General features: G+C 45.1%; 2 protein-coding genes across 6 annotated transcripts in view; both read left to right on the forward strand.

The window, feature by feature from the left end:
• Positions 1-5,749, forward strand: part of cita (citron rho-interacting serine/threonine kinase a) — a 41,076-nt gene extending 35,327 nt beyond the window's left edge. For 3 of the 4 annotated variants that reach the window (XM_079747998.1, XM_079748000.1, XM_079747999.1), the window contains exons 47-48: positions 717-1,110; positions 3,590-5,749. In XM_079747998.1, coding sequence (XP_079604124.1) covers positions 717-1,110; positions 3,590-3,613 — 418 coding nt within the window. In that variant the 3' untranslated portion in view covers positions 3,614-5,749. Of the gene's footprint in view, positions 1-76; positions 633-716; positions 1,111-3,589 lie in introns of those variants that run through there. The other variant, XM_079748001.1, reaches the window with a different exon arrangement.
• Positions 5,750-7,882: 2,133 nt separating this feature from the next.
• Positions 7,883-11,102, forward strand: myl2a (myosin, light chain 2a, regulatory, cardiac, slow; the record flags this gene model as incomplete). Of its 2 annotated transcripts, XM_079747362.1 has the most annotated exons (7): positions 7,883-7,908; positions 9,112-9,204; positions 9,948-10,023; positions 10,389-10,493; positions 10,591-10,669; positions 10,830-10,878; positions 10,998-11,102. In XM_079747362.1, exons 1-7 carry the CDS (start codon positions 7,906-7,908, stop codon positions 11,100-11,102), a joined length of 510 nt encoding a protein of 169 aa, XP_079603488.1. In that variant the 5' UTR covers positions 7,883-7,905. The 2 variants fall into 2 exon arrangements, with proteins under 2 accessions (XP_079603488.1, XP_079603489.1); XM_079747363.1 differs by lacking the exons at positions 7,883-7,908; positions 9,948-10,023 and having other exon boundaries at positions 9,118-9,204; positions 10,358-10,493.
• Between the last annotated feature and the right edge of the window lie 2,909 nt (positions 11,103-14,011).

The following is a 14,011-nucleotide window of genomic DNA, read 5'->3' on the forward strand; positions in this document are numbered from 1 at the left end:
AGCCGCAGAAATGATTTAATTTTTTCCTTTGTTTTGTTTTTGTTTCCTTGGGCTTGTGGTGGACTCTTATTGCCAGACCACGTCACTAGCCCCTTGCTAACTCCTCACAGTTATGGTGAGAGGGATAAGGGTTTGTCGGAGGCGGTACAGGTTGTTGTCACAGGTGGTGGGTGTGCGGTTGTGGCCGTTTGAGGCGGTCTGATCTTGTGAAAGTAATGCTTACATTTTGTCCCACTTCACAGGAGGAGGAGTTTATTTTTTATCTGTAACAAAGACTGAGGAAGTGATTTTTAAGTTAAAGTTGAACTATTATTCGTAATCATGTCCCGTATGTAGAATCAATAATAATATGTTTGTTAAATAAAGATATTCTTGTTTTTGTACACTTTTGTGGTTGCTCTTTATCAACAAATGTAACAGGAAAAAAGTTATAATTTTATTTTTGTACAACTTTTTTTTTTAACGTTGCGTTGATGCAACACTGTCCCTTACAACTCATCAAGGACTAAACCTGTGATAGCAACCTGTGCAACCTCTGACCCGCTTCACTGTCCTTAAACCATCCCCACTCCCCTCACCACACCGCCTCAAAGACCTCCCGACCACCACAGCCCCTCGCTCCATGCCATGACCCCCCCACCCTCCATCCACCCCTTGACCAATCAATGCCTCCCGCCCGCCTCTGTGTCACGGTCTCCTACCCCCCCCCTCCGCAGTCCCAACAAGCGCGGACCCCCCACCTACAACGAGCACATCTCCAAGCGGCTGGCGGCCAGCCCCGTGGTGCACGGCGACCCCGGGACCCCCCACCGCTACCGCGAGGCGCGCACCGAGTTCCGCCGGGACAAGTCCCCCAACCGGCCCCTGGAGAGGGAGAAGTCCCCCGGCAGGATGCTGGAGGGCCGCATCGTGGGCTCCCCCGGACGTGCCATGGCACAGGACCCCCGCCTGGACCGCTCCCCGGGCCGCGCCATGGCCCAAGACCCCCGCATGGAGCGCTCGCCCGGCCGCATGATGGACGTCCGCCGGGAGAGGTCCCCCGGCCGCTACGAGGAGCGGCAGCGGCTCCACACGGGCTCCGGACGCACGCCCATCAACCCCGTCAACAAGGTACCACCGGAATGGGGGCTGGATGGTGATACATACTGATGATTATCATTATCATGATGAGGGCTGGATGGTGATACATACTGATGATTATCATTATCATGATGAGGGCTGGGTGGTGATACTTACTGATGATTATCATTATCATGATGAGGGCTGGATGGTGATACATACTGATGATTATCATTATGATGATGGGGGCTGGGTGGTGATACTTACTGATGATTATCATTATCATGATGGGGGCTGGGTGGTGATACTTACTGATGATTATCATTATCATGATGGGGGCTGGGTGGTGATACTTACTGATGATTATCATTATCATGATGAGGGCTGGATGGTGATACATACTGATGATTATCATTATCATGATGAGGGCTGGATGGTAATACATACTTATGATTATCATTATCATGATGAGGGCTGGATGGTGATAAATACTGATGATTGTCATTATCGTGATGGGGCTGGGTGGTGATACTTACTGATGAGTATCATTATCATGATGGGGTCTGGGTGGTGATACATACTGATGATTATCATTATCATGATGGGGTCTGGGTGGTGATACATACTGATGAGTATCATTATCATGATGGGGGCACATACTGATGATTATCATTATCATGATAGGGGCTGGGTGGTGATACATACTGATGATTATCATTATCATGATGAGGGCTAGATGGTGATACATACTGATGATTATCATGATGGGGTCTGGGTGGTGATACATACTGATGATTATCATGATGAGGTCTGGGTGATGATACATACTGATGATTATCATGATGAGGTCTGGGTGGTGATACATACTGATGACTCATTATCATGATGGGGTCTGGGTGGGGATACATACTGATGATTATCATTATCATGATGGGGCTGGGTGGTGATACATAGTGATGATTATCACTATCATGATGGGGGCTGGGTGGTGATACATACTGATGAGTATCATTATCATGATGGTTTTGGATCTTGATACATACTAATGATCATGATTATCATGGTGGTTTTGGATCTTGATACAAACTAATGATCATGATGGTTTTGGATCTTGATACTAATGATCATGATTATCATGATGGGGTTATGATGTTGATACATGCTAATGATCACTATTATCATGATGGGGTTATGATGTTGATGCATACTAATGATCACGATTATCATGATGGGGTTATGATGTTGATGCATACCGATGATTAGGATTATCATGATGGGGTTATGATGTTAATGCATACTGATGATCATGGTTATCATGATGGAGTTATGATGTTGAGGTTATAATGTTTGATACATACTCAGGATCATGGTTATCATGATAGGGTCTGGGGGGTGATACATGCTGATGATGTTTTGGTGATGATGTTTGATACATACTGATGACCATGATTTTCACGATGGGGTTATGATGTTTGATACTAATGATTATGATTATAATGAATGGGGTTGGTTTTTTATGCATGCTGTTGATCATGATGGGTTTGGATGTTTATACATACTGTTCATGAATATAATAATTGGCTTATCATGTCTTTACATATTATTATCATGATGAGGTTTAGAAGTTGATAATTATGATGCTGATACATAGTGATGATCATAATTATCATGATGTTAATTATAAGTGCAAACATGATGATGATGATTATAACATGTTTTTAAAGATAAAGATGATCATCAAGGTAATCGATCTGCTGTTGATTGCATAAAACACTCGATCAGTGTTTATCAACCTGATGTGGGGTCACGGGAGAGATTGCTCACTTGAATGCTATAGATATTTGTTGACCCATTTAAAAATGTAATGGTTAAGGCTCTCATAAAGGTCCTGTATATGCCAACTAATTGGCTAATGCAGTAGTTTTCTACCTGTGGTACTCCAGGTGGTACGTGAGATTTTATTCTAGAGATATTGACACATTTACACAAAGAGAATAAATAATCTAGATCATTGAAAGTAAATATATTATAAATCTTGTCCCATAATTATAGTTTCATGGCTTGTTATTATTAAAAAAATAGTGTAGCTCTGTACATTCCATCATATGCTTTCCATAACAATGTTTTCCATTTATGTTTTCTGTTCATTTGTGTTTGCTAAATAAGCACACATAAGCAGCGTTGCTGAATTTATCTTTCCATTGTTACTGGCTGGGGAATTCTTGCAGTAATAATTGTATGTAGAGGGTGCCCTGGCACTATTTGCTCAGCCACTGCCTGTGTATTTAACCATCCATTATCGTTTGTCATGAGAAGATCCGCCATGGATCCTGATGACAATTTAGTGGTACACCTAAGGTCAAAGGTTGGGAACCACTAGCCTAAAGAATCTTAGCCACAACCAAACTACCACTAATCGCTTGTGTGACGTCTCGATGTGCACACGTCCTACAAAATATATATGTGGCAAAACTGTTGATCAAACCAAATGTTCTCCATCTCCATGTGCTCGTGTCTACGCGTGTCTCAGGTGTGGGACCAGTCGTCCGTCTGAGCGTCTGCAGCACCAACACCACCACCTCCACCACCACCACCGTACTCCGCGCACCCGCCCTACACCCAGCTCTTGATCTCTGCAAGTGGGGGGAGGGGAGGCCGAGGGCGGGAGCGCAGTTACCCCCGGCAACAGCACAGACGGCATGATGAAACACTGCCACACAATGTTTTATCTGAGAGGGAGAGAGCGAGTGAGCGAGAGACACCCACAGGACAAGCTGCTCGTCGAGAGAGCCAGACGACTGCGGTAAAACACAGATGTCATTGGAATCAGGTTGTATAATGTCACTAGCTTCACCTGCTGGGTGGTGGTTGACAGGGCGTAACGGGTCTCCCGCCCTTCGGTCGCCCCCTGCAGACGTCATGAAGGACTCCCAATAAGCACAGCTGTAGCAACCCTATTTTATTAATACATACAAGGAAAAAAAACAATGCCAAAATGCTATGGGTTCATCAGACCATTAGGCACTTTTAAAATGCAAGAGGTGGACCCTAATGAAAGCGATTCGTATGATTTGAGCGTTTTCTATCCTTCTCTCCGTCCACGCACCGATCAGCTGACAGTCGTGTCGGCAGCTCTGTGAGGCTCTTGCTCCAGCCAGGCCCTGACACGGCTCACACATGCATCACCATCAACCTATCCCAAACCCCCGTGTCCCCCTGAAGACGGTCGTTTGGTGTGAGGACTTTGAAAGGCTTGGCTGGAGCAAAAGCGTCACAGAATCCCTGCCTTGTTCATGCCACCCCAACCCCTACCCCAACCATACCCCACCCTACCCTACCCAACCCCCCCGTCCCTGGAAGATGTCTGCCCTGGCAAAAGGCTGCACCGTCCCTCCGCTACAGTCGAACCTTTCTTAGTCGTCAGAGCGCTCTACTTTGTTTGTACATAGGCAGACTTAATTTTATACGTACTGAGAAGGAATTTCAAGGCCGGAGAGGCCATGTCTATTTTTGTTAAAGAAAACAAAAAGTGATTGTTATGTGTCCTCTTGAATGTCAAAAATTAATATTATTTTAAATATATATGTTCCGATGTCTTTGAATCAAGTTAGTGATTTTATCTTGAATATGCACTTCCATCTGTCAATGGCGAATATATATGCTAGCTATGAGGGAGGGGAACGGGGTTAAACAAAAAAATCATGAGTGAAGCTTACAACATAGTAGCATTTCTTTCTGCACCATGCTCCTCGATATTGTATATAGCCCAAATTGTTGTTAAAAGTTGAAGATGAACATAGTATTTGTTTTTACTGAATGATAAACGGCATGGGTATGTATATCTGAGGTGAAGGAGAGAGCTGCTTCTGCCTCGTCTAGGGTGTGTCGACACTCTCTTTGATCACTACGAAGCACGCTAATCAAGGGAAGTGACTTTAAGACATGCATTGAACGCCCCGATTCTCTTCTATTTGATTCCACTTTATCCCCTGCACCTTAGCCCCATGCTTAATTAATTTGAGTCCATGAATTGTTAAACGCAGACCAATTCCCTAAAAAAGATCTTTGACCCATGTCAATCAATCAATCAATCAATCAATCATTCCTAATATATATATAATGTAGTGTCCATGACAATGATCCACCCAATCACTTATAAATTATCATCAAATGATATATTTGATCTGTATTTTTTCCTGTTGAATATGAACACGTGAGGTGCCATTGCTTTAACCATGCCCTGTGTGTGTACGCCAAACCCCACGACTTTTCATTTCATTTCTACAAGGGAACATTTTGAATGTACCAAAGCCTGGAAGACTGACGACCGGTGGTCAACATGTGTCCGATCAAAGGCGACCCCATCACTACAGATTGCACAACTGTTGTAATGGTATTCTGTTAAGACGACATTCCTGTATCTGAAGGGGGGCTATCCATTCCCTTGGTGTCGCTGGGGGGGGCAGATTTACATCCGTATTATTAAGTATTTTAATGTATCTCTGTCGTCTCGCTGCAAGGAGGCTTAGCGACACCCACAAGACTCAGCATCTCTTTAGTTCGATTTGTCTTTATCTTTTCTTTTCGCTCCATGACAAAAAGCTCGATATGATGTTGATGTTTGCTGACGGACGTTTTATTAGCGTCCATTGTAGAGTTTTTGTCACAGAATATAAAATATTATACCCAATTGTATGTTCTCTTGTGCTTCTTGTTGACACTTGTGGTGGGATATCAGTGCAGGATTTGTCTGGGTTTGATTGATGGGCTAAACCTGTTTTTTTTTCCAATCCATATTGCAGAATCTCTTTAAGCAGATAGAGCTTAGGTGGAGAATCTGTTTCGTATTTTTTATTATTTTTATTGCATGGCTTTCTCTTCTAGCTTACCGTAGGCCTGCACATCTTCGGCGGCACAAAGGACAGCTGTTAAAGTGGTGCGTTGTCTCTTTTGGTTGCTGGTTTATTTCGTTGCACTATTTATAGGCATCTGATCCCAGTGGCTGACAGCCACATATACAGACACAGCTCCACTGTGACAATGGACCCCCATTCTAGATCCAATGCTGATCACTGATTGGTTCATAAAAGACTGTGTGTGTGTGTGTGTGTGTGTGTGTGTGTGTGTGTGTGTCTTCGTCAGGTGACCTCACTACATGGCTGTGTATAATAAGAACAGGCTACACAGTAGAAACGCTGACGGCTAATACAGTGCTCATCATACACACTAGAATGTGGGGACATCTGCTGCAGAAGCCGGTCAGGCCCACAGTGGCTCTGCGAGAGGATTTCATTGCCTGTATTTAGATCACAGCGCAGGGCCTTCCCACTCCCCACACACACAAACGCACACTGTTTAATTAGTGCCTCAACCATTGCTTTTCCCCTGCCATGGCTCATACCAGAGGACTTGTGAACTTGTGGAGTCAGTTGGCACATTGTAAGATGGTGTTCGCAGTGTCAGCCCTGTCAAACTTGGGAATGTCACACGTTGGGGGGCCTGATCCCCTCCCTGAAGGCTCGGTCCCTGGGTGCTCTTGTTCAGGGGTGTTGATTCCTCAACACCCTAATCACTCCTGTGTACGACGTGATCCTTTCACTCACTCTGACCCTCTGTTGGTCTGACAAAAATCAAAGCAAGTCAAGTGTGCAGCCCAGGTTGGAGTGTGGGGGTGGGGGGGGAGGTAGTGAACATATACCATAAGGCTCTGTTATTATGGGCCAACTACTACAAATCCCGTCCTCACACACACAGACAACCGTTGGCCTTATGTCCCACCTTGATGAAACAACAACGGCTGTGTTCCTTTTCAATTTTAACACCATGAATGGTGAGATTACATTTTCTTTATTTGACATACAATTAGGATTATTTACGTAATTATTGACCCGAATAGTTTGAACTGTTAGTAGTTCAGGGCCAAACAGAGCTGGAGGTGGTGATATGTAAGTGTGTGTTTGGGAAGGTGCCCGTAACATACTAGTGAAAGGTAGGCATGTGTATGCCAGTCACGCCGCACACACACACACACCTCTGACAGGACTATAAATTACAAATAATGAGCAGATAAGTGCTGCCCTGGCTGTGATTGCCTCTTCCATCAACGCTCCGATGGATGGAGACGTCACCGCTTTACGTGCTTTGAGATGTGTTTATCTTTAAACAACTCCATTATTCTACTTCACAATCCAAAGGCTTTTAATCCTCAACCCTTGTTTTATGTGGCTGTATAAGTTAGGAACATCGCTGTGGAATTGTGGGCTGCTATATTTAACTTTATTTTTTATAAATATATATTCGCTTCAAGATGATTTCTGGTTGAAATGGTTAATCTCGTCAATAAAACTTGATTTAACCGAAAAACTTGTTCTACTCCATTCTACTCCAACTGTTTGGACTGGCGTACTGTATGTAGCAAAGGTGGTCTTGTGGAGTTGGAAGACCCCTTTCCTTCAGAGCTCCTGCTCATGACATGATACCCTAACCTGATCCTAAACCCTTCTCTATTGTTCCACACTGTAAGCCAAGGTTAGCAATCCTAACCTTTAGGTACACGGCCACCAGATAAAGACATAGAGAGAGAGGAATGGAAGGGGTGGGGGGGTCCCTTTGTCTGCCAGTCAGTATGCGCTTTGAGGGAGAATCTCATACTGTATGTGCTGTAGTGTGTGTGTGTGTGTGTGTGTGAGAGAGAGAGAGCATCATTTACCTGCCACTTCCTAAAGAGGACATGGTTTATAAATATCGCCCCGTGGCTCTGTGGATTGGGGGCTACAAAAGGCCACCTAAATAGTGGCCATTGTTCACCGGCCCTATTGTCTGCCTGACCTCCTGCCTGTCTCAGCCATGGTGAGTCTCTCTCTTTTATCATCCACCACTGGAAACATAGCAGGAGATCTAGTCCAATTTATGTGATTCATGTATTCTTCTTGGATCTCCCATTGAATAACAATGCAAGTAAAGCTGAGTTGGTTCATGTTAAATGCTTCATGTATTAAATGTTCTATTTTGTGTACTCAAAGGTTTTTTATTGAAAATGATTAATAAGTTATGGTTCAACAATTGCTCAAAGTGTTTTTTTTTGTTATAGCCAGGTTACAATAATTTCTGGCGGAAAGTTAATATTAATATTACTCAACACTGACACTTTTCTTATTAAAGAAAGAGTGCGGGTCATTATTATTGAATAAGCTATGCATATTCATTGAATAAGCTTTAACATCTAACATTAAAGAATACGGTTAGAGTTGGCTTATTCAATGTAAGGTTATTAATGGTGAACATGCAAGTGCTGTTATTGTTTGCTTGTTTGATTAAATTGCTCGCTAAATTAGGTACTATCAAGATGAAGGTTTTCTACAATGTCATCCGTTAATGTTCTGATACACCTAGACACACGTGTACATTTGTTTACATCCCAAACTCTTCCAGTACTATCATACAGGGAAACTTCATAGAAAGGTAGGGTTATAGAATATTGGTCGATTTTTCCCATGATAGATGTGTTTGTGTCCATGTATCTTTTGGCCCTCATCTTACATGAACTCTACCTCGTACTCCTCCTCTATATTCCTCCTCCATCCTCATCCTCTACCTCCATATTCCTCCATCTCCTTACTCCTCCACCTCCATACGCCTCCTCAACCTCCCTGTGGCTCCTCCACCTCCCTACTCCTGCTCTACCTCCTGACTCCTCCTCTACCTCCTTACTCCTCCACCTCCATACTCCTCCTCCACCTCCCTACTCCTGCTCTACCTCCTTATTCCTCCTCTACCTCCTTACTCCTCCACCTCCATACTCCTCCTCCACCTCCCTACTCCTGCTCTACCTCCTTACTCCTCCTCTACCTCCTTACACCTCCACCTCCTTACTCCTCCTCTACCTCCTTACTCCTCCACCTCCCTACTCCTCTACCTCCTTACTCCTCCACCTCCCTACTCCTCCTCTACCTCCTTACTCCTCCACCTCCCTACTCCTCCTCTACCTCCTTACTCCTCCACCTCCATACTCCTATACCTCCCTGTTGCTCCTCCACCTCCATGTTTCCTCAGGCCCCTAAGAAAGCCAAGAAGAGGTCAGCTGACGGAGCCAACTCCAATGTGTTCTCCATGTTTGAGCAGGCCCAGATCCAGGAGTTTAAGGAGGTGAGAGAGACAAGATCAGCATCTTGCAGACTTGGCTATCTATGAATATATTTATATCTCTGATATCTAGCCATAAAAGTTTCATTGCCTTTTGATTCCCCCCCCCCCCCTCCATTGTTTGTCACAATGCTGTGAACTTTAAGCCGCAGGAGTGGAACAGAGCAGGGGCTGATACACAACACCGACACTAAAGAACAATGGCCACAGCTGAGGATTAGGACACCAAAGTATTTTAGAAGAGACCGTTGGAAATAGAGGACTCTTGAAATTGTTTTCTCCCCGTCCAACCTGCTCCCCGTGCTCCGTTTCCATGGATCTTAGTTCATGGTGCGGGAATGCCCACCTGTCTGCTCCCAGTCCCTGGTACGAGGGGAACAGAGGCGTTTGGTATGAGTGGTATGAGGGCCAATAGGGGCCAGCCATTCATAAGTGTCATCAGTGATTAGGTTGCACACAAGGGCCGCTGGGCATGCCCTGAATACCAGCCAAAAGCCCCAGGAATCACAGTTTATTATTGCTCCACTCCTCCCTGCTTAATAGAGGGATGCTCTGGAGTATTGAGTAACCAAGCTGAGGCCTGTTGTTTCATCAGATGTGTTTTTCATCCTTTTTCTTTAACTTATGCTTGAGCATTCAGATGTTTCCCTCTCAGCTACAGATAGAGACATCGAGCATGGCTTTTGTACAAGAAAATGACAAGAAATTGGAAGATGTAAGGCTTAATATTGTGCCTTTGACCCCAGGCCTTCACTATAATGGACCAGAACAGAGATGGATTCATAGACAAGAACGACCTGAGGGACACCTTTGCGGCTCTGGGTGAGTCACTGTTACAGGATCATGATGTCATAATGTTAATGTTGATGGTCCACTTAAAGTGTATTTATATTAGATCATCTTCGCGTGTTGCCTGCTGGTTAATTCGCAAACTACCTTTAGCTCTTACGTTTGGCTGTGGGTGACTAGAGTAGCGGACACTCTTGCTCGAATAAGCAGAAGCCCTCGGTTTCAAAAGAAACATTTTCTCCAAGTTCACCCCTCTCTCTCTCACTCTGAGCTACGCTATGTCCTGCCAACCAGGTCTACTTAGTCAAATATCTATATCTGTACTGCAATAAAGATGGATGTGTAAAACAGCCGACGGTTCCCAGAGCTACTCAATCACCCCCTCGTCGTGTGCACAGGTCGCCTCAACGTGAAGCAGGAGGAGATCGATGAGATGCTGAAAGAGGCTCCCGGTCCAATCAATTTCACCGTCTTCCTCACCATGTTCGGGGAGAAGCTCAAAGGTAAAGCAGTATGGTGGACATGAACGGAACAAGAAGCGGCGGAGGAGAATGTCCTTTCACTTCATTCATACTCCCTGTCCCTGGGCTTCTCTTCTAGGTGCAGACCCAGAGGAGACCATTCTTAACGCATTCAAAGTCTTCGACCCCGAGGCGGCAGGAGTGCTGAGGAAGGACAAGTGAGTAGAGACTACACCGTCGTTCTGACTATCCGTAATGCGGTCTCGTATTATTATCATTACAGGTCCAAAACCACATATCACCGACAAATTATTATACCTTTGGAAGCCGTCCTGTAGTCATGCCGTCCACATTGTTGACGTTCTTGTCCTCATCCAGTTTGACACAGATGCTGACAACGCAAGCAGACAGGTTCACCCCCGAGGAGGTAACACGTCATCTGAGTGCACGACTCTCTTGGCTCATCATCATGTCAGTAGGAACTAAACTCATTGCATTGCTGGTGGTGCATCATTCATGGTTCTTGGGTCGGGTTCTTTAATTTAGATGGAGCAGATGTTCGCCGCCTTTCCCCCAGATGTGGCCGGGAACCTGGACTACAAAAACCTGGTTCACGTCATCACCCACGGGGAGGAGAAGGACCAGGATTAGCCCCAACTTACCCCTTCCCCAGTACCTTGACCTAGTCTAGTTGAAGAGTGTCCAACCCACCAGTGTCCAACCCACCTCATGGGCCTTATCCCCCTGGCGGCCATCTTGGTTCAATCTTGATTCTACAAACCAGCAGGGTGATGGGACCCCATTCAGGTCCATCACCCAGCCGGTGCGTAGAACCAAGATGGCCGCCAGGTGAATAATACCAATTGGCCCTATGGATGGCAGAACAGCTCAGAGTCCCCTCGCTGTTAATGGAGGAATGGACTGTGAGTTTTATCTGCTTGTCAAATCTTGGTTCTGTCAACGGTCCAATCTGTTGCTCATGTCTTTACACGCTCACTCACTCCAGAGATCCACACCACTCTGCCAACTAAAGAGGAGAACAGATTATAATAAATGGTGCTGTCCAAAAAGATTGGGCTGTTGAATCCATCACAAAGAAATATTGAAATACAATGATACATCCTTTTTGCTAATGCCTGTTGTCGTCTCAATCTTGAGTGTTTCTGTGCGTCTGACTTCTCCCTGTGCTCAGAAATGAAATCCTCTCTCTGTCTGTGAAGAACAATTTGCCTTTTCCTAGAATAATTCCATGTTTTTGTCTGTGCTTGTTACCCCTAATAAAAAAGAAACATGTAAAGATAAGGTTGGGTTTTGGTTTCATAAATCTCAAGCTTTACAACTCATTCATGAGCTAGAGAGCATAATTTAGGCTGGCCCTCTACACAATAGCAGACAGCAGTGCCCTGTGTCTCTCTCTGTCTCAGTGCAGACCAGACCTTCCATCCATTCATTCAAAGGACAGTACCTACGTCACCAGATCCTCAAGGGAACAGGGCATCGGGGTTCACTGAAGTGACGAACAATTTAGGACATGTGTATGTGTGTGTGTGTGTCGGGTCTTTGCCTCTGCGTCACTGTGCGTGGCTACTTACTGGGCCGGCCTTTAGCCAGGTAAAGCCCTGCTGTTATGTTAGTGTTAACATAGGGTAATGTTATACCGTGGGTGGTGCCCAAGATATCCCCCCCCCCACCACCTAACCCCACCCAAACCAACCCAGCCTCTGGAACCTTGGGTTGGGGGTAATGCGGGTGGAGGTGGTAGGGTGTTAATCCTGTGGCAGCCCCAACCACAGGCTCCATGATGGTACAGGATGCCAGGGAGGTGAGACAGATACACCTCGCCCCACCTCACCTGACCCCACCCCTGAGCCATACTGCTCTGTTCTCTGAGGATACAACGGGAAGGCGGGAGGGAAAGGAGAGGGATGAGGGTAGGGGGATCAAGGCAGATGTCTATGCTGACCTCATGCGGCCCGTTTGGGCTCTCTCGCTCTCTCTCTCTCTCTCTCTCTCCCGCTCTCTCCCTCCCTACCTCTCTTTCTCTCTCTCTCTCTCTCTCTCTCTCTCTCGCTCTCTCTCTCTCTCTCCCGCTCTCTCCCTCCCTACCTCTCTCTCTCTCTCTCTCTCTCGCTCTCCCCCTCCCTACCTCTCTCTCTCTCTCTCTCTCTCTCTCTCTCTCTCTCTCTCTCTCTCTATCCCCCTACACCCCCCCCTCTCTCCATTGAGGGGGTGGAACGCGGTACTCTGGGGACATATAGCATGCAGAGCAGTTATTATGTCCCTGACCTCAGCTGTCTGAGGCGGTGTGGATCAATGGCTCTACTATGAACATCAGTCATGCTCAGCCTCCACCGCACACCACAGATCGATTCAGGCTCACCACAACTGTGAGGGTCATCTTTTATGATGTAACTTATGTGTCAATTAAAACACACTTGGTATGGATAATTTATGGCGCTGAGCTGACGTCATGGTTTAGCACAAATGCATAGAAAAGTTGCCTATTCTGGATGAAACTACAAATCACATGGACACAGCTTCCCTGCTTTCTTTTTTTCTTACGAAATCTGAAAGTTATTTTAACCGTTTTCCTATCTTACAGTTTTTCTTATATGTTCTTAGCGTGTTTCAATTGTCCAGGTCTCGCTCAAACAATACATTTTTAATCTGAAAGAGCCCAACCTTGTTCTTTGAATATAAAAAAACTGAATGTCTTTTTCTTTATTTTAATTTAGGGTTTTTCTTAATGATGGAAGTCAGACGTCCAATCTTGGGATCAGGGAGTAACGGGTGCGGCATCTTCATCTTCCCCTTCTGGCCAGCAGAGGTCGCACTCGAGGCGCTGTCCTGCTCTAACTCCGCCATATGGAGAGGAACGTGACCCGACCCTTTCCTGCAGCCCACTCTACTGCATTCAACATGAGGGCGATTGTTGAGCTTTCAGATCCCCAAAGACGACTCAATATTTGTTTATTTCATTTGATTTCATTATTATTTAATTAAGTTCATGTAAAGCTTTTTATAAAAGTATATATAGCTTATAGCCTACATTATTTACTTATTTTCTTACCGTTACAACAGCCTACAGTTGATCGTCCAGGCTTGAAAGGAAATCAACATTATTAAATGAGGAGGCAACTAGAACAAAATCTTAAATCATTGATGTTAATTGTATTGCCATGGTCTAGGGAGGCTATGATTGACTTTGGCTAACTTGATATGCCTAAAAAAACTAATAGCATCGCTACCTTGTTGTGATCCAGAGCGGACAGGCGCTGTTTCTGCTGTGCGGTGACGTGCCCGTACTGATCCACCTTAGCGCTTTAAATTCCGCCTCCAGTTTTGCTGTCTTCCATCTATGCGATATCGACATTCATTTTCAAAGGTGACTCTGTTATTGGACAATTGCATTCCGTTGTCAACTAAATTTAAATGTTAAACTAAACAATGGCGCAATTGCTTAGAATAATTATATATATATATGAGAGAGAGAGAGAGAGAGAGAGAGAGAGAGAGAGAGAGAGAGAGAGAGAGAGAGAGAGAGAGTTTGTGTCAGTTTA

Source organism: Pollachius pollachius (genome assembly GCF_949987615.1).
Source record: "Pollachius pollachius genome assembly, chromosome: 12".
Taxonomy (NCBI): Eukaryota; Metazoa; Chordata; class Actinopteri; order Gadiformes; family Gadidae; genus Pollachius; species Pollachius pollachius.